Raw genomic sequence first — 19,497 nt, 5'->3', positions numbered from 1 at the left:
TTGACATCACTGAAAGCACATAAAACAGGGGAAAGGTGCGTGCCTCTAAACAGCTCGATATGAACTTCAGTAGTTCGTACGCTGTACTGAAGATTGCCGGTTCTTGGAAAATAACAGCTTAAAATGTTGAACAGACGTAAAACATTTTTATATACATGTATGTAAATACATTCATAACAACAAAGGAACACCTTTAGTGTAATGAAAATATGGAACAGTTATAAGACGTTAATATACATGTCGCTGACAGTTCTTTACTAAAGAGCGTGTAATATCGCTATCTACGCTCTTTAAAAGAGTACATCGGGTATACAGTAGCGACATCTAGTTATAGTTAACCCCGAACTGTGCACCAGACTTCTAACATGTCTACATAGAACACAATGTCCTTTAAAACAAAAATTATTACTATTAAACTGTTTGTTTATCACTTCTTACTACTTTGTGGTTATTACTAAAGCTTTGGCCTCGTTAGTTTTTGTTTCGTTTTCATGAAACAATTTGTGACTTTAAATGTATCACACAGTTTCATTTATATATATAAAAAAAATTTAACATTACACAGTCAATTTATGTAATCGTAATTTCGACCATATAATATAGGTAACAGTTCAGGGTCTTTTTTTAGAGGCCTTATCATCAAGTGTGTTAGTTTTCAGGCATTGGACGCTGCGGTTAGTCTTTCCTAGGTTCATTTCTTCCAAACCTATGAATGAGAATCAGCAGTTTAGAAGTTCAATTAAAATTACCTGAAACATACCTTCTCGTATACTTATATATAATTATGTATCCATAATATATATGTATATACATATATATATTTGTACGAAGTAGTCGACATTGAGCGTAGCTTTAACTGCCTACTTAGAACTAACTGTAATAATAATTATTCATATTTCGGGACATAGGGGCCCGAGGATGTGTGTCGCTATCCTGTCTTTTCATTGCCGATCGATTGCAGTACCGGACTATTTCTACGCCGCTGTGATCTGGCCTGTCAATGGTATCGAAATGTTCCAGGTCGGAAACTTCCTCGTCGAATGATGTTGGAAGAGGTTCGTTGATATTGAGGCTAGCCTTCTTCCTTTCCGCCTTCTTCTGAACGTAAAGACGTACAGACAAAACCCCGAAGAAGGCGACTAAGCCACCGCCCAAGCTAAGTGTCAAGTAAAGAATACACTTCTCCTTGTTTTCTGCAGTATATAAAAACAAAGAATTACGGGTATAGTAATATACAAAATGAAATCCGTATAAACACTCACACAGTGAGGTTTGTACAATGTATTGCTGCTTTCTGTTTCCGTTTTACTCATTTCTCTATGTAATAGATTGTTTGTTTTGAATTTCGCGCAAAGCTACACGAGGGCTATTTGCGCTAGCCGTCCCTAATTTAGCAGTGTAAGACTAGAGGGAAGGCAGCTAGTCATCGTCACCCACCGCCAACGTTTGGGCTACTCTTTTACCAACGAATAGTGGGATTAACCGTCACATTATAAAGCCCCCACGACTGAAAGGGCGAGCATGTTTGGGATTCAAACCCGCGACCTTCAGATTACGAGTCGAATGCCTGAACCCACCTGGCCATGCTGGACCCTATGTAATGGAAGCATTATCTTAAGCTTATTACATTTTTAATACTATATCCTTAATCTAGTGCCTTATGGACTTTGAAAGAACTAGAAGAATGTATTATAATAATAATCATTCAACAACAGGCACAACGGTATGAATGTGGACTTACAACACTAGAAATCGGGTTTCGATACCTGTGACGGGGAGAGTACAGACAGCACATTGTGTAGCTTTGTGCTTAACTTCAAACAAACAACAATAATTTAAACAGCAGTTCATAAACACCATAAGAAAACAATACTCAAAAATATTTAGGCTAACATAAGTATCATAGCCGTCGTGATAAAACAATATTTCAAAACACTTAGGCGAATATAACAATCATATCCTAAGTTATTTATATTAACCTAAAAACCATAGAGTCGTGATAAACAATATACCAGAGTATTGACGAACAGAAGAAAAAGAGACAAAGTGCTTTAGGTAAACTACAAACTATTTACGGTTATAATTTCGGAACAAATATTAGTCTATTTTTTATTTTACTTTTATTCATAGTTTCTTTGTAGCCTGGAGTCGATTGATTTGCAAACGACGCAGAATAATTTGTATTCTTAAAAGTGGCGATTGTATTAAAAAAAGACCAAACTTGGATGATCACATTTCTTGTCCACCACTCTAGATGTGCTAACAACATAAATAAACCCAGAAGATGCACTAATATTTTATATTTAGATTTATGAGTTTCTCTGGTAACCTTTTAAAATAATTGCCGTTAAACGTAAATAGATCTATGATTAAGTTTTATCATCACGACTTCATAAAATTCTCTTTCGCATCATGAAACGTTTCGTCAGTTATCAAGAGGTTGTTTTAGTTCCTTTCTTAGCGTCAAGCTACACATTGTCTGAATTCTGTCCATGGCGGGAATCGAACCGCTGGTTTTGACGTTGTAAGTTCGTAAACTTATACCTGACTTACTGAAGGACTACCAAAACTTCTTCTTTCGGAGTACCTACTGATGAAGTGAATGCATATTTAAATGAAATTGACAAATGTGTTTACATTACGGTGTATTACAAGAACTTTTCCTTCTAGAACTGCTCAAATGATAGCATATATTATGCGTTAGTTCTCAGTGCTTTTACATCTTTACATATTGGTCTAGTAAATAGATATTCCACAAGCTATTAAGACCTCTTGATCTGAAACAAATAGCTAATAAAAGTCACCACATATATCACGAGTATTATAAAGCTTGATTCTTTTTTTCAGCTATATTAAAAGCGCTATAAACACGTTTAAAGTAGACTCGTAGGGTGATCGATCGAAGTAAATTAACATAGTTTCAGTGCATTAGTGACATGCGTAAATGCATTAGACATGCCTTTAATATGTGGTACAAGTGAAAAATTGGTCTCGTGGAGTCAGGACTTTAAGAAACATAAAATTCTTGCGTATCTTGAGACAAATGCTGATTAGGTATGTTTTCAAAAGATTTCACAATCTTGTCTTCATATTAATATCAACTAATCACACTCTCTCGGCCTAATGGTTTAAGATGGAAATGTGGGTCGACTAACTTTAACTGTTATGACAAAGGACCACCTTTGGATATATTTGACTCGGCACGCTTTAAATATAATAAAATAACTGTACGTTATAGCAGCTTTCTCTAATACAAATAAAATCAGATAAGATATATAATGTGTAGCATTACAAATCATAAGACAAGTCTTATCACATACAACAGAATAACGATAAGTAATATTAGGATGAACGTGAAATTCAACATTTTAATGTACTTACGTTTGAATGTCTCTTTGTATTATAATTCATTCATAGAGGAAGTGTCGAAACTTAATAACAGATAATACATTGAATATATCCTCATAAAATATCTCATGTTTTATTAAGGTTTAGTAGTTTTTTACTTTCACCTTTTGCTTGTGTTTGGATTTTGCGCAAAGCTACACGAGAGCTATCTGCGCTAGCCGTATCTAATTGAACAGTGTCAGACTAGAGGGAAGGCAACTAGTCATCAACATCCACTACCAACTCTTAGGCTACTCTTTTACCAACAAATAGTGGGATTGACTGTCACATTATAACGTTCCAATGGCTGAAAGTGTGAGCATGTTTGGTGTGAAGGGGATTCGAAACCGTGACCCTCATTTTACGAGTTGAGCGCCCTACCAGCTGGCCAAGCCCGACCGTAAGCGTTTTGAAACTATTAGTTTTTGGTTAGATAGGTATTTAGGTGAACAATTCAGTAAACACATTGCACATTATCAAATTTTTTGGTTAAACGTCAAAAGATAATTTTAGGGTTGTTTCCATTTACTCTTAATTATTACCAATAGAATAACTAATCCCCTACCTTTTCCAAATTAGTAAGATTAGCGAGAGAAAAGCTATCTTCTTGACCTTATCCCAAGTGAATATGCGCATTAGATATATTTTTACCGTAATTATGAAGAATAATTTGTCAACATCAAAATTAAAGACATCTTGATGGGTTTACTTGAAATAATTTGTAAAGAGACAATTGTCAGTTTTTTTTTTTAAGATTGGTAAACACATACCACAAACAGAAATAACGCTTGGAAATTAATGACCAATGGAAACCCAACAAAAACGTTTTTGAAGTAAACATCAGGATGAGTTACATCGCTTTGCACCAAGTTTGTGGATGCCAAATTAGCAAAAAAGTACCGAATTTAAAATTCGAAACAGATTTTAGATAAAAAATTGCTGGACATATTAGCTACAAATGAAAAATTAATCGTGAAAGGAAATATTTTCCGTTTATTTTTGTCTGTTTGTACAGAAATGTTATCGTTGTATGCGTGAAATAAACTAACAAACAATTGAGTAAGTTTATGAACATGCAATGTTGAAACTTGGGTTTCAATATTCCAAGCTGCATTCAGCACATAGCCCAATGCGACTGTGCTATACAAACAAACAGACACACACACAAACTGTGTTTCATTGATATAGGTATGAACTTCTTCACGATACATAATACTCCGAGGGCTACAGAGTTTAGTTTTCTATTGTTGAAAACTATTCACTTAAGTTTCAACCATATATATTTTCACCTTGCCGTGAAATTCGAAAACGAATTTACCACGCTTTCCATTAGGCCTAACTTATTCATAATGATATGATGAGAAGGGGGAAGTTATACGTTTTTTTTTAAGTTTAAAAAATCGCCTACACCTCGCAGTGTGAGCTAACAAAGAAACAGATCAAAATGTACTTATCGAAATTGACGTTATAAATAGTAAATGATAATAATGTATGTACCACATAGACATAAATGCACAAAATACGTTTTACTTCATTGTAAAGGAATACTTTAATACATTTATTTAAGTTAAGAAAACAAATCCAACAGCCATACAAAAGTTTAGAAACAAAAATAAACGCAGGAATTGTTAGGTTGCTTTTACTAATATTCTTACTGGTTTAAGTATTAGTAACAACTGAAAAAAAACCAAAAACTACTGAAACATAGTCACATAATTACTCTGCATTTTAGCTATATACCTTTATTTATTAAAAAGTTATGATATTCACGTAGTACATTCGGTCCATGAAAATGACTTCTCAATAGCGGGTTCGAAACCCCATCACATCAAGCATGCTCGCCCTTTCACCCCTTGGGGCGTTATAATGTTTCAACTAATCCCACTATTCGTTGGTAAAAGAGCAGCTAAAAAGTTGGCGGTGGGTGGAGATGACTAGCTGCCTTCCCTCTGGTCATACACTACTAAATTAGGGATAGCTAGTGCAGACAGACCTCATGTATGCGCGAAATTCAAAACAGTCAAACAAACCTAGAAGAAACATTAATGGTGGTAGTATATACAACACTGGCTACGACGATTCTGCTTATTTTTGTCATTGTTATTTTATTGTTTTTAAGCAATGATTTTCTCAACAAAAGACAGAAAGAGATACAAGTAACGTTCTTATTGAAAATGCAACCGAAGCACATAAAAATGAATAGAAATTTCTTCTGTTGTAAGGAGGGGAGTTAGACCCCTAAATAAATTGAAGATTTTTTAAATAAACGATCCAGTGATTCAACATCAACAAATTACGTTAGGAACTTACGTTTGAGGTATCTGTATGCTGCAATCCATTCCGTAAGAAAGCCAACAACCTTCTGGTCACCTTCAATAACTGTGCAGTTGCTGGCGTCCTCCCAATCTATAATTTCATCACTTTGGACTTCCGGTTGACGGATGTCTGATTTCTTGGAATCATCTAGAGATAGGTAAAAGTAATCTATAATTACAAATATAGATATATATGTTTTTGTAAGTATCTTACGATCCTCTATGTCGTAGGAATCTTAGAAACGTAGAACAGTCGCTTGCTGAGAATCTTTGTGTGACAAAAGATAATGTAGGACAGTAACGTACTGAGAATCTTTGTATGACAAACGATAAAGTAGGATAGTAGCTTATTGAGAATTTTTGTATGATATAGGATAATGTAGGACAGTAGCTTACTGAAAATCTTTGTATGACAGAAGATAATGTAGGACAGTAGCTTACTGAGAATCTTTGTACGACAAACGATAATGTGAGATAGTAACGCACTGAGAATTTTTGTATGATATAGGATAATGTGAGATAGTAACTTATTGAGAATCTTTGTATGATATAGGATAATGTGAGATAGTAACTTACTGAGAATCTTTGTATGACAAACGATAATGTGAGATAGTAACTTACTGAGAATCTTTGTATGACAAACGATAATGTGAGATAGTAACTTACTGAGAATCTTTGTATGATATAGGATAATGTGAGATAGTAACTTACTGAGAATCTTTGTATGATATAGGATAATGTGAGATAGTAACTTACTGAGAATCTTTGTATGATATAGGATAATGTGAGATAGTAACTTACTGAGAATCTTTGTATGATATAGGATAATGTGAGATAGTAACTTACTGAGAATTTTTGTATGACAAACGATAATGTGAGATAGTAACTTACTGAGAATCTTTGTATGATATAGGATAATGTAGGATAGTAACTTACTGAGAATCTTTGTATGATATAGGATAATGTGAGATAGTGCCTTACTGAGCATCTTTGTATGATATAGGATAATGTGAGATAGTAACTCACTGAGAATCTTTGTATGATATAGAATAATGTGAGATAGTAACTTACTGAGAATCTTTGTATGATATAGGATAATGTGAGATAGTAACTTACTGAGAATCTTTGTATGATATAGGATAATGTAGGATAGTAACTTACTGAGAATCTTTGTATGATATAGGATAATGTGAGACAGTAACTTACTGAGAATCTTTGTATGATATAGGAAAATGTGAGATAGTAACTTACTGAGAATCTTTGTATGATATAGGATAATGTGAAATAGTAACTTACTGAGAATCTTTGTATGATATAGGATAATGTGAGATAGTGCCTTACTGAGCATCTTTGTATGATATAGGATAATGTGAGATAGTAACTCACTGAGAATCTTTGTATGATATAGAATAATGTGAGATAGTAACTTACTGAGAATCTTTGTATGATATAGGATAATGTGAGATAGTAACTTACTGAGAATCTTTGTATGATATAGGATAATGTAGGATAGTAACTTACTGAGAATCTTTGTATGATATAGGATAATGTGAGATAGTAACTTACTGAGAATCTTTGTATGATATAGGATAATGTGAGACAGTAACTTACTGAGAATCTTTGTATGATATAGGATAATGTGAGATAGTAACTTACTGAGAATCTTTGTATGATATAGGATAATGTGAGATAGTAACTTACTGAGCATCTTTGTATGATATAGGATAATGTGAGATAGTGCCTTTCTGAGAATCTTTGTATGATATAGGATAATGTGAGATAGTAACTTACTGAGAATCTTTGTATGATATAGAATAATGTGAGATAGTAACTCACTGAGAATCTTTGTATGATATAGAATAATGTGAGATAGTAACTTACTGAGAATCTTTGTATGATATAGGATAATGTGAGATAGTAACTTACTGAGAATCTTTGTATGATATAGGATAATGTAAGATAGTAACTTACTGAGAATCTTTGTATGATATAGGATAATGTGTGATAGTAACTTACTGAGAATCTTTGTATGATATAGGATAATGTGAGATAGTAACTTACTGAGAATCTTTGTATGATATAGAATAATGTGAGATAGTAACTCACTGAGAATCTTTGTATGACATAGGATAATGTGAGATAGTAACTTACTGAGAATCTTTGTATGATATAGAATAATGTGAGATAGTAACTCACTGAGAATCTTTGTATGATATAGAATAATGTGAGATAGTAACTTACTGAGAATCTTTGTATGATATAGGATAATGTGAGACAGTAACTTACTGAGAATCTTTGTATGATATAGGATAATGTGATATAGTAATTTACTGAGAATCTTTATATGATATAGGATAATGTGAGATAGTAACTTACTGAGAATCTTTGTATGATATAGGATAATGTGATATAGTAATTTACTGAGAATCTTTATATGATATAGGATAATGTGAGATAGTAACTTACTGAGAATCTTTGTATGATATAGGATAATGTGAGATAGTAACTTACTGAGAATCTTTGTATGATATAGGATAATGTGAGATAGTGCCTTACTGAGAATCTTTGTATGATATAGGATAATGTGAGATAGTGCCTTACTGAGAATCTTTGTATGATATAGGATAATGTGAGATAGTAACTTACTGAGAATCTTTGTATGATATAGAATAATGTAGGACAGTAACTTACTGAGAATCTTTGAATAACAAAGACTAACTGATATCAGTCCTTACTGATAACAGTCAATTCTACTAATCGTTAGTAAAAGAGAAGCCTAAGTGATGGTGGTGAGTGGTATTGACTAGCTGTCTTCCCTCTAATATTTCACTGCTAAATTAGTGACGGCTAATGCAGATAAGCCTTATGTAGCTTTGTGCGAAATTAAAAACAGAACCAAGTTTGAGTTGTTAAAAAAGTGTATTACTTCAATGGCTTCTGCGTTATTCTCTTTACTTTAGTTGGTACAATAGTCATCTGACATGTGATTGATCTTAGGTTCGATACCGAGTTGAGAAAAATCGTATTAATATACCTGATTCATATTTGGTTAACGGCGTGCCTTCTTTCCACCGAGATCGGTCCTGACCTTCAGGTGGCGCTTTATACTCCGGTTCTTCAACGAAATCGTCTGTTTCGTCAATTCCACTGTCACCGTTATCATTGATATCTAACACTCGAAGGATTTCTTTTGATACTAACAATGTGAAGAAACAAACAAATATTACTATATGTTTGAAAATATTTTATCTTAAATGTGTGTAATATCTAATAATAACTTTAAATAACGTTAAATAACTTTAACGTTTTTGGTGTAATGGATCATTAACGAAACAAAGGATAATTCTTCGTCTAAGAAGTTAGTCTTATTTTTTCCTGGAAGCATATTAAATGCACATTTTCTTTAAAATTCAATATTTCCTTTACTTCTTTACTAACAAAACAGTTTCTATAAACAAGTGTTAGTAAAGAGATTAACATGATAAGAGAGACAGGTGTATAAATAGCAAGTTACAAGATAAACAAATACGGAAATTCACTAGACAAACAGATAAAAAAATAGCTAAACAGATAGATTCCTATTTATGTCCACAAATAAGCAGTCAGACAGATGAATAAATACCTGATAATACAAAACGACAGATAGATAGATACACAGAAACGTAGATAATGGAAACATAAATCTCTCTCTCTCTATATATATATATGTATATACGTTAAAGATTCATTTTCATTTTCACCAGATGAGAAATTAAAAATAGTATCTGTGACGTAAAGCCTAATGCATTATTTGATTGGCTGTAACTTCTGCTGTAGATTACAGATTCGATTATTCAAGGCTCACCAGCACAGCTGTGGTTAGCAGACCAAAGAAATACCATTAGGCCTCTAAGAATTGTGAAGTGTACATCATACCTGTAGGGTTTTGAATTCGTTTTACTTCACCACATTGCAAGACGGAGTCAAAATCACATATATAGATCTACAGATGTTTATGTCCACAGATCAGTAAGAATTAAAGAAGAAATATAGGGTAACTCACCACAGGTATAAACAACCTTGAGATAATGTCGAGTATCTGGCGGACAACTAGGGTTACCAAATGTTTCGATAGAAGCATAGACCGTGCACCTGCGCTTTCCTAGACAGTTCTGCATCACTGTTTCTGTAGCGTAACTGACCTGACAGTCTAACAGAGAATAATACGGTCTTATGTCAGTGTTTCTTCTTAACAACTTTCAACAATAAAATAAAAAAAATAAAATTATTAATTGTAAAATTGTAAAAGAGATATGAGAAAGAGATTAACATTAAGCCTATATTTAGTGTATTTACTTTTTCCAAATATATTTAATCAGTGCATTTACTAGATTTACTTGAAATTTGTATAAATAAAGGCAAATTCTACCTCGTGCTACAACTCCGGACTTCTGTGGACATTCATGGATATCGTGGTGAGTTCCTCCGAATGACGCCGAGTAAATCACGATTCGTCGGGATTTTTTACATTGAAGTCGAAGACGATCATTTTCGCACACGATTTTGTTGATAAATGAATCTAGATTAGAATCACATTTGTGGTACAGTTATGGGTATTTATCACGATTTATTTAACTATCGTGATAGGTGCTTGCTATTTGGCATGTACCTAATAACTCTATTGTAAATCGAGCAAAATTTTGCACTGTTAACATATTTTAAATCACATCTTAACCGTTTCAATGATTTATCTTTTAAGCACTGTTTGGGAAGCACATTAATTAACCGTTTAGCACGCACTTTGCATATTATTAAAATTTCTATGTAACATATAAGATTAAAATTGATTATCATTCAATTTGAAATCTGATTATTTTGTATTTACAAAGTTAATTATTGTGTAAGCAATGATGCTACTCATATCTAAACTGTGAATTCTGTTATCATTCGAGCTATAAGGATAACTAACCTTTAATTTATAAGGTTACACAACATTTAGCCAATAAGGTTAATTAAAATCCAGTAACTGAATAATTTTAATTATCATGTATTATATAATATTAATTTCAATTTAAACAATTTGATTGATTAAATTTATTTTGAAGTGTGGTTGACATATTATAATATATTCTACTTTGATTTCACTCATAGGTTCTTCGAATTATTACATAAATTATAATACAGTTTAAAACATACCATTACATTTATACAATTCATTACAATGATTTCATAAGGTTAATCCTAAAACCCGTGTCTGTTTCTTAGAATGAAAATAATATTATTTTACTAGAAAGTTTCAGATCTAACAAATTTAATCTACTGGGAAATTCTTTGCGCTAGAAATTCAATGCAATACCATGAAAACCAGGTTTAATTAAATATGAATGGACATCTAACAGACATTTACGTCTAACTGCAGAACAAACACGTTAATATTCAATATATACAATTGAAAACTTGAAGATCAATTAAACACACTTAGAAACTGAATTATTTAGCGACCACAATTCATTAGAATCCATAAAAAAAGTAATAATCTACCTTTGTTAAAAAGTCTATCTTACAAATGTTAGCGGCTTGGCATGGCCAAGCGTGTTAAGGCGTGCGACTCGTAATCTGATGGTCGCGGGTTCGCATCCCGGTCGCGCCAAATATGCTCGCCCTTTCAGCCGTGAGGGCGTTATAATGTCACGGTTAATCCCACTATTCGTTGGTAAAAGAGTAGCCCAAGAGTTGGCGGTAAGTGGTGATGACTAGCTGCCTTCCCTCTAGTCTTACACTGCTAAATTAGGGACGGCTAGCACAAATAGTCCTCGAGTAGCTTTGTGCGAAATTCCAAAACAAACAAACAAAACAAATGTTAGCATGTGCAAATGAAGCAATTTTATTTTATTGCAATACGTAATAAATTAGCCTATCTCCACAGTTTCTGAGCGGCATGTCTTGAGACTTATCTGTTGTGGGCACAACACAGATAGCCCCTTGCGCACCTTTGTTCATAACAGTAAGCACACAACCTAAATGTAATACGATATTACAGATTTATTTATGAGAATACACGGAATTTGGATTTTGTTATTATTGACCCACAAAATTTTCTTACTCATGTTAGTTTTAAATTTTGAACTGATAGCCGTCTGTTTTACAATGGTTTTATCTATACTCTTCAAAACAAGAAACGCTAAAAGGATATTTTTTTTATTTTAAAGAAAAATATATGTAATAATGTTACAAGCTCAGAATATGTGATGTTACACTGTTAAGGCACTGAGTGTCAGACCAAAATGACAATAAAAGTTGTGCACTTTGAAAACGGAGAAAAACATCGGATTTTTCGCCAAAACGCATGCGTGTCCAATAAATTTGTTTGAGAGATCTGCATGTTCTGCAAGTGCAACATGTGCAAAATCCTATAAAGTCACGGGTTCTCGGTTTCCATAGCTCAGTGTTAAGCCACCGACACGCAATACAGTTACGCCAAGACTAACTGAAGCACAACGCAACAACACCATTGGTTGCTTGGAAGCAGGCGAATCTCGATCAGATGTTGCCAGAGCTGTGAATGTCCACTCAAGCACCATCACAAGGCTATGGAATCGTCACCAACAACATGGATCAACTCGTGACCGTCCACGATCTGGCAGACCTCGTGTGACCACGCCCGCACAAGATCGCTACATTCGGTTACGTCACCTTCGGGATAGGACCACCACTGCGACGTCTGCTGCCTCAACCATACCAGGGCTGCGTAGGATTTCCGATCAGACCGTACGCAACCGTCTACGAGATTCTTAGGCCCCATGTGCAACCCATCATGGTGAACGTCAACGACGTTTTTCAACATGACAAAGCCCGTCCTCACACAGCCTGACTCACCACTGTCTTTTTGAGACACCACAACATCAACGTTCTTCCCTGGCCCTCCAGATCACCAGATTAAAACCCCATCGAACATTTTCGGGACGAGTTGGACCGACGTCTGCGACGGCGACAATCTCAACCGCAAACTCTACCTCAGCTTGCAGCAGCTTTGCAGGCTGAGTGGACAGCCATTCCACAGAATGTGATTCGTCATCTCATCGCTTCCATAGGCAGGAGATGCCAAGCAGTTATTGATGCTCACGTGGGGCATACTCGTTATTGACGTTGAGTGACGTTAAACTTCACCTAGTGAGCGTGGACTTCGCCTTTGCAGACTTTGGTTTTTCAGCAGTGAATGTGCAAAGTTTCACACATGTCATACAGAACTACCCGGAATAAATTTGTTAACAATTTGTCTCATATTTTGCTTTTTGCGTGCCTGGCATGGCCAAGCGCGTAAGGCGTGCGACTCGTAATCCGAGGGTCGCGGGTTCGCGCCCGCGTCGCGCTAAACATGCTCGCCCTCCCAGCCGTGGGGGTGTATAATGTGACGGTCAATCCCACTATTTGTTGGTAAAAGAGTAGCCCAAGAGTTGGCGGTGGGTGGTGATGACTAGCTGCCTTCCCTCTAGTCTTACACTGCAAAATTAGGGATGGCTAGCACAGATAGCCCTCGAGTAGCTTTGTGCGAAATTCCAAAACAACAGCCTTTTGCGTTTCTTTTTTTGAAGAGTATATAAAGGAGCGCTAGCCATTCTAACACAATACTTTTTTTTAACACTAAAATAAACAGTACTTTAAATATTCAGAGACGTCTTTGGCCTCGTACTCGTTTAGATTTAAGAATGAATGTATCATTTTCTAACTTTGTCGGAGTTTGGCTTTTGTCAGATTCTAATGCAGACTTTTAAGTAAGTGTACATGTATGTAAAGTCTCATGTTCTTCGAAATACCAAGGTTATATATATGTTTATCTTTGCACGACAAATGCTAACGTCGGACAGCAACTTACTGAAAGTATTTGCATTACAGCAAAGACGAAGAGTATTTTAAGTATTTTTTTCAAGTTCACTTAAACACAAAATCGCATCGCATACCCTGAGCCGTTATCTTTACTGTATTGCGTTTTTCGTTATTTTTTAGCTTCGACCTATAATGAGATTAAAGAGATCATATTTCGGGTGTTTTAGAAAATCTATTTATAATTTATTTTGAATTGTATGTTTAATATATTTCCGCATTCTAGGCAATCGTTTTCCACTTATTTTGCTTTTAGTATGTTCCACTCATTTTCTGTTTTACACACTATTTGTCCTTAATTAGCTTGAAAGACTACAGCACGATGTTTTCAAGTTTTAAATAATTAACGGTAGGTGAAGTCACAAATAAACATATTTAACAATAGTTTTTGTGTTTGTGGGTCGTATTATACTCGGTTCTTATGCTTAATGTGTACTTTCATAAATTATGATTAAATATCACTTCAGAGTTGAGAAAGTACATCTTATTTTGATTTCTATGTCTGTAAATGGTGATTAAATATCATTTCAGTTCTAAGCTAGTTAGAGGTTTAGCCTAACATGTACTTTGTAAATGATAACATTACTTAGGCCTAAGCCTAGTTATGCGTTACGTTCGACTTACTTGGTAGGCACTTGTACACAACTTCAGCGTATTTCCGAATGCCGGGACAAGGATCTTCGCCGAAGGATTCTGGGGACGTTTTTATTTTACACACTCGCTGGTGACGACACATTGCTTCAACTGCCTGTAAAGTAGAATAAAATAGGTTTGAATTATGCAAATTCTTGCTGAAGATTTTGACTACAAACGAATCTTGTTCCTTACAAATAATAGACGCTGCTGGACGCCAGCAGGAAAGCAAAACAATTTATTTATTATTTGTAACGTTAAAAATCAACTATTTCGAAACCACGAATCAAACCGAACAATTACTTTTTTGTTCTCAAAATCAGATGTTAGCCTAGTAGTATTTGTAACAAATGTCCATCAGCATGTGGTTCTTTATTAGCAGAGAAAGTTTATTTATTGGAAAACATACTGTTTTACAAAGTCTGTGCTTCATAAGCACTTTTAAGTTTATGTGACACATGCAAAGGATATTATACGAGATCTATGCTTCTTTTTGTACTGTAAGTTCACGTGTCGTTAAAAAACAGGATATTATACAAGATAGGTGATTTATTAGCATTTTAAGTTCATTCTGTCAGAGCAAAACCGAATATTATACAAGACAATAAAAAAAATAAACATTATACAAAATACGCGTGTGCTTTATTAATAATGCAAGTCCATTTCTCATGCAGAAAATCAGGAATTATACAAGAAAAAATATACAATACTAAAAACAAAGCAGTATATAAGATGTGCTTTTTGTACTTCATTTATACTAAAAGTTAAATAGAATTCTGTGCATGTTCGGTACTTCTTTTGAAAAACAGAAGAAAAAATATTCTTTTACGAACCAGTTCTCCTTCGTCCATTATTATAAAATAAATATTTATTTAAGTGAAAATGAAAATGTATATAAAAAACTTACTCGTAAAGCTTGAGTTGCTAAACATTTTGTTGTGTCATTTCCCCGGTAATTGTTTTTGCTAGGTGTATGTAGTTCTGGTGGGCAGAGCTCGTGAGATGAGACTGTCCTTCCATAACGGGCGAAACTGACAGCGATAACTGTGTCAGGCCAACACTTGATCAGTAGATCATTTCCATCGCAGGCGTGAACTTGGAAGTTGCGAAGAGTTCCTGACACTAATGCTATAATATTATATATAAACTGTCAAGAAGAGAAGTAGAACTAACCTCGGAAAACCAAGTTTCTACAACGCAAAGTCTTGAATGTTTTATTTGTATTCAGACATATAGAAAAAACAAAACAAAAACAAGTTAATCAGGACACAGGACAACTTGACAACAAAAACAATATGATATAGCAACAACCAAAACAGTTCAAGCAGCAGTCGAGAAATAAACTAATAATTCCTCAAAGGAATATGTGATAACGAACAGAAAAAAAAACAAACTATTTACATAGATACAACAGTAATATTCAAACTACGGTTAAACCTACAGACGCAATCATGAACACAACAATTTTCAGTTACGATCAAACCGTTCACTTGAAGAAAGTTTGGGTATAATTACAACGCATTACAGGTTAGTAAATTAAAGACTAAACAATTTTGTTTCGGATATATACTTGTTCTAGCTTCTCTTAATTTTAAACTGATAAAGAGAAGGCAAATAATTAACAGTACGTGCAATTCTGTAGTATTTGAACGCTTATCATGAGTCCTCGATTTAACAATTTGGCATATTAATTACTTTAGATAATTGGGAGATTCATATATTTTTTTTAATCATATAAAGAGCATGAAAAATGTTTTTGGGTTGTTGTAAAATGTATTGATAACCGCTAGGTGATCCACTTAAAGTTCTAGTAAAGTAAATATATAAGATTTAGGGATTTTAAGCTGTGAAAATCTGCTTTTTTGGGCCTCTTACCTTGTCATTTAGCTTATATGTCGCGCAATGTGTATTTGGGGTTGGAAATACTAAATGGCTTTACCGTTTTCTTTTTACAGAGTCAATTAAGAAAGGAAAAGAGTGAAGCTAGACAAACACATGTTTGTCTTTACACGTGATTACACGTTTCTGCTTAAGCCAAATTAAGTTGATTCCTATTGGGGGTAATTTAAATAAACTTGTCCGTTACAATCGAAGACAAAAAAAACCACATTGGAGACTGTCCTACTCACGTGATTCTTTCTGTGCTGTGTCAGTCTGGTGAGTGATTTATAATTTTATCAGATTTAAAGCTACAGTCTTAGTTGTGGTGCACATATGCGAATACATTTTAGGTTAATGGATAAAACCGTAAGAGGTAAGCTTGTATGCTCTTCATTTACAGCCTACGTGAAAAATAAACTTAGAAGTTTTCTTTTTTCTGCTAGTCTTAAGCCTAATGAGTGCATTAAAATACAACAGTTACATCAGCCAATACACCACAATCTGTTTATGCATACTTCTTTTATTGAGTAATCACCACACACCTACAGACATCACCTTGAGACTAATCAAATTATATTATGAAGTAGTCGTTTCTGTATATCACTGTGAAGATAACCGTACAATGTTGTCGAATAATCCATCACAAAAGTTTATAAAGCTGAGTCAGAATAACCGTACTGCTCCACTGAGTAATAATTGTACATGTCTATAATTGCTTTACCGAGTACGGAGCTAAGAAAATTGAAACGCGAACACGAATTATTAATGGAAAAACAAACATATTTTACTGATAAAACAAATGATACCGAAACATAAACCTGATAAGAAGAGCAACGGAATCAGTATGCTTACACAAAATTTATTTGTTTGTTATTTTACCATATTGCACAATCGTTTGCATAAGCAATTGTTTTTGAAATTGTGTTATTTGTGTATATGGTAGGAAAAATATGATTGTGAACATGCACAACGTTAAATATGTTTCTGTATACGTGCTTCATAAATATTAAAATATTTTAATTACCTGGAACTATGTTTATGTTTTTTTTTTTATAGCAAAGCCTCATCGGGCTATCTGCTGAGCCCACCGAGGGGAGTCGAACACCTCAGTTTAGCGTTGTAAATCCGTAGACACACCACTGTACTAGCGGGGTATAGTATAGCTATACTATACTTGATAAGGGCTATTTCATGAATATTACAATATTTTAACTACCTGGAACTGAGCTATACTATACTGGTTAGAACAACTGGTTAGGTAGGTTAAAACAACAGAGAAACATGTTATCAAGGTAAATAAATGAACAATTTGATATCAGTTTGACTTTTCGTGCACCATAGAGGATACTCGATTGCGTAAAATCCTGGACATACAACCAACCTGTTAAAGGCATTGCCTTATTGCGTTTCCTGTTACAGATAAAATAAGCAAAACACTATGTTCACTTGGTACAGGTAAGTAAAGTAGAAAAAAACAACGTCAAAATATGAAAAATGTTCTCATTTTGCAATTCGTATTAACTAAGAATTCATCTTTGAATAGAGATAAAGTTTTCGTTTGAATTAACTTGCTTGTATAATTGAGTGTATAATAGTTAACTGATTAACTAATATAACTAATTCATGTTTGCTGAGTGTAAAGTAAGGCCATGGTATATGGGTCATTGTAAGTATGTATGATATATCTGTGGAAATGTGCTTTAGTTTAAACCTATGAAGTTACTGAAAAGTCTGCAAGGGAAAGCCCATTATGCAAATTACTCATTATACTGCAGGTTTCCAGTTTAGTTATACTTTTAACATGACGTATAACGAATGGTTACACAAGAAGTACTTGCATTATCTGTCTCTAATTTGATCTAATACATTAGAGGGAAAGTGCCTGCTACCAGTTGCTAGGTTGTTTTAATCAAATAATGGCATCTGACTGTCACTCTTATAACGTACACACAACAACAAAGTAGGGAGTGCGCTCCATACTCCGACACACTATCTACCACGTCACTTTCGGTCATGTTCTGAAGCATAATTCACTTGTAATGAGTGCAAGTTAAGGTTTCTATAGTGCTTATTTAAGTTATTTTACACGTTTTGTACATTTAGATACAAGAATTAGAGTTAAAGCATGTGATAATTCATAACACATACATATGCAAAATTAGTTAATTATTCAAACTTCAGCTGGTATTTGTAACTCTTTCTAACATTTATACACACATACTAGTCCTTGGTGGCTCACTGGTAGACCTGAGAGTTTATAACGCTTGAAATCGAGTTTCGATACACACAGTAAGCAGAGCATAGATAGTCAGTCCATAGCGTAGCTTTGCGCGTAACCCTTCGGCTTGGGTTCCTGTACGTAGTGAGGGGACCTCCAAGAGAAGGTTTTGTTCTTTCAGTTTGCCTCCCCTAGAATCTAAACATCCACCTATGCGTTTGCTGTGCTTGGCGACTCGTGAAAAGGAGGAAAAGTGGTTGAGGGGACCAACCGTAACACACCACTTTGACCTTGCATTCCTGTAGACGGGCGGCCTAGGAATGGCCCCCAGGGTCAACAAGTGCCATTGTTGGACGTCTCAACGGATGTCGTGGACTTTGTGTCTGATGCTGGTGTTTGGGTATAGAGCTCATGAAACCCTGGCTTTGCTAAAATGTCTTTGTTTAGCATTGCAGTAAGTCCCCTTGTAGGACTCTTTGGTGGGCGGGGACAGTAGGCACTGAAATGTATTCCCTTTATTAAGGATACCCCCATGTGAGAAAAAATAAAAATGAAAAATGTTGAGATGAAACATGATTGAAAAACGACCACGCATGGACGACTCTGTTGTATAATCACTGTCACAGTTAGATTATGTACCTCAGTTTCTAATCATGCATTCCTTATCCGAGAAATACTTAGGGAAATTTTTCCATTTTTTATTCAAAAGGGATCAGAGGAGTTTGCTGGCTCCCCCATGTCAGTACGGAAGTTACAATCTGGAGCATGGGGGAAAAACTCATCGAGGTTACTTCCCATGCAACTTTGAATTCTTCCAGAGGAGGTATAGTTAAGAGGGATTTAAAGAATATTCCCGAGCCGGAGATACTCGCTGATTTCTCCAGCCGAGGCGTTTCTGTGGTGTGGCGAATCTGGTAGAACTCAAGCTCGCTCTTCATTGGTCGGATCTGATGATATACATTACGAAATGATGCGCCATCTCTTTCCTGTTTTTCTTGCTATTCTTCTGGTTGTTTTTAACTGAATCTGGCAAGAGAATGTTTTTGCTGATGCGTGGCACCAGGCTATTGTCTTACCTTTCTCTAAACCTGGGAAGAATTTCAAGATTCCGTCAAACTATCGTTCGATTCGTTTGACGAGCTGTCTCTGTAAGATCTTAGAGAGGATGGTTAATGCTCATCTTGTTTGGTTCCTCAAATAAAA

General features: G+C 34.7%; 1 protein-coding gene across 1 annotated transcript; it reads right to left on the bottom strand.

Moving 5' to 3' along the window:
- Window positions 1–629: 629 nt before the first annotated feature.
- Window positions 630–19,232, bottom strand: LOC143224074 (protein eva-1-like). The gene is made up of 8 exons (XM_076452537.1): window positions 19,050–19,232; window positions 15,103–15,342; window positions 14,187–14,310; window positions 10,111–10,260; window positions 9,745–9,891; window positions 8,737–8,898; window positions 5,698–5,850; window positions 630–1,193 (listed from the first exon to the last, which is right to left on the bottom strand). Exons 1-8 carry the CDS (start codon window positions 19,230–19,232, stop codon window positions 871–873), a joined length of 1,482 nt encoding a protein of 493 aa, XP_076308652.1. The 3' UTR covers window positions 630–870.
- Between the last annotated feature and the right edge of the window lie 265 nt (window positions 19,233–19,497).

This window comes from Tachypleus tridentatus, chromosome 8, assembly GCF_004210375.1.
Source record: "Tachypleus tridentatus isolate NWPU-2018 chromosome 8, ASM421037v1, whole genome shotgun sequence".
Classification (NCBI taxonomy): domain Eukaryota; kingdom Metazoa; phylum Arthropoda; class Merostomata; order Xiphosura; family Limulidae; genus Tachypleus; species Tachypleus tridentatus.
Note: the sequence above shows the minus strand (reverse complement) of the source record. Positions and strands in the feature narration are given on the sequence as shown.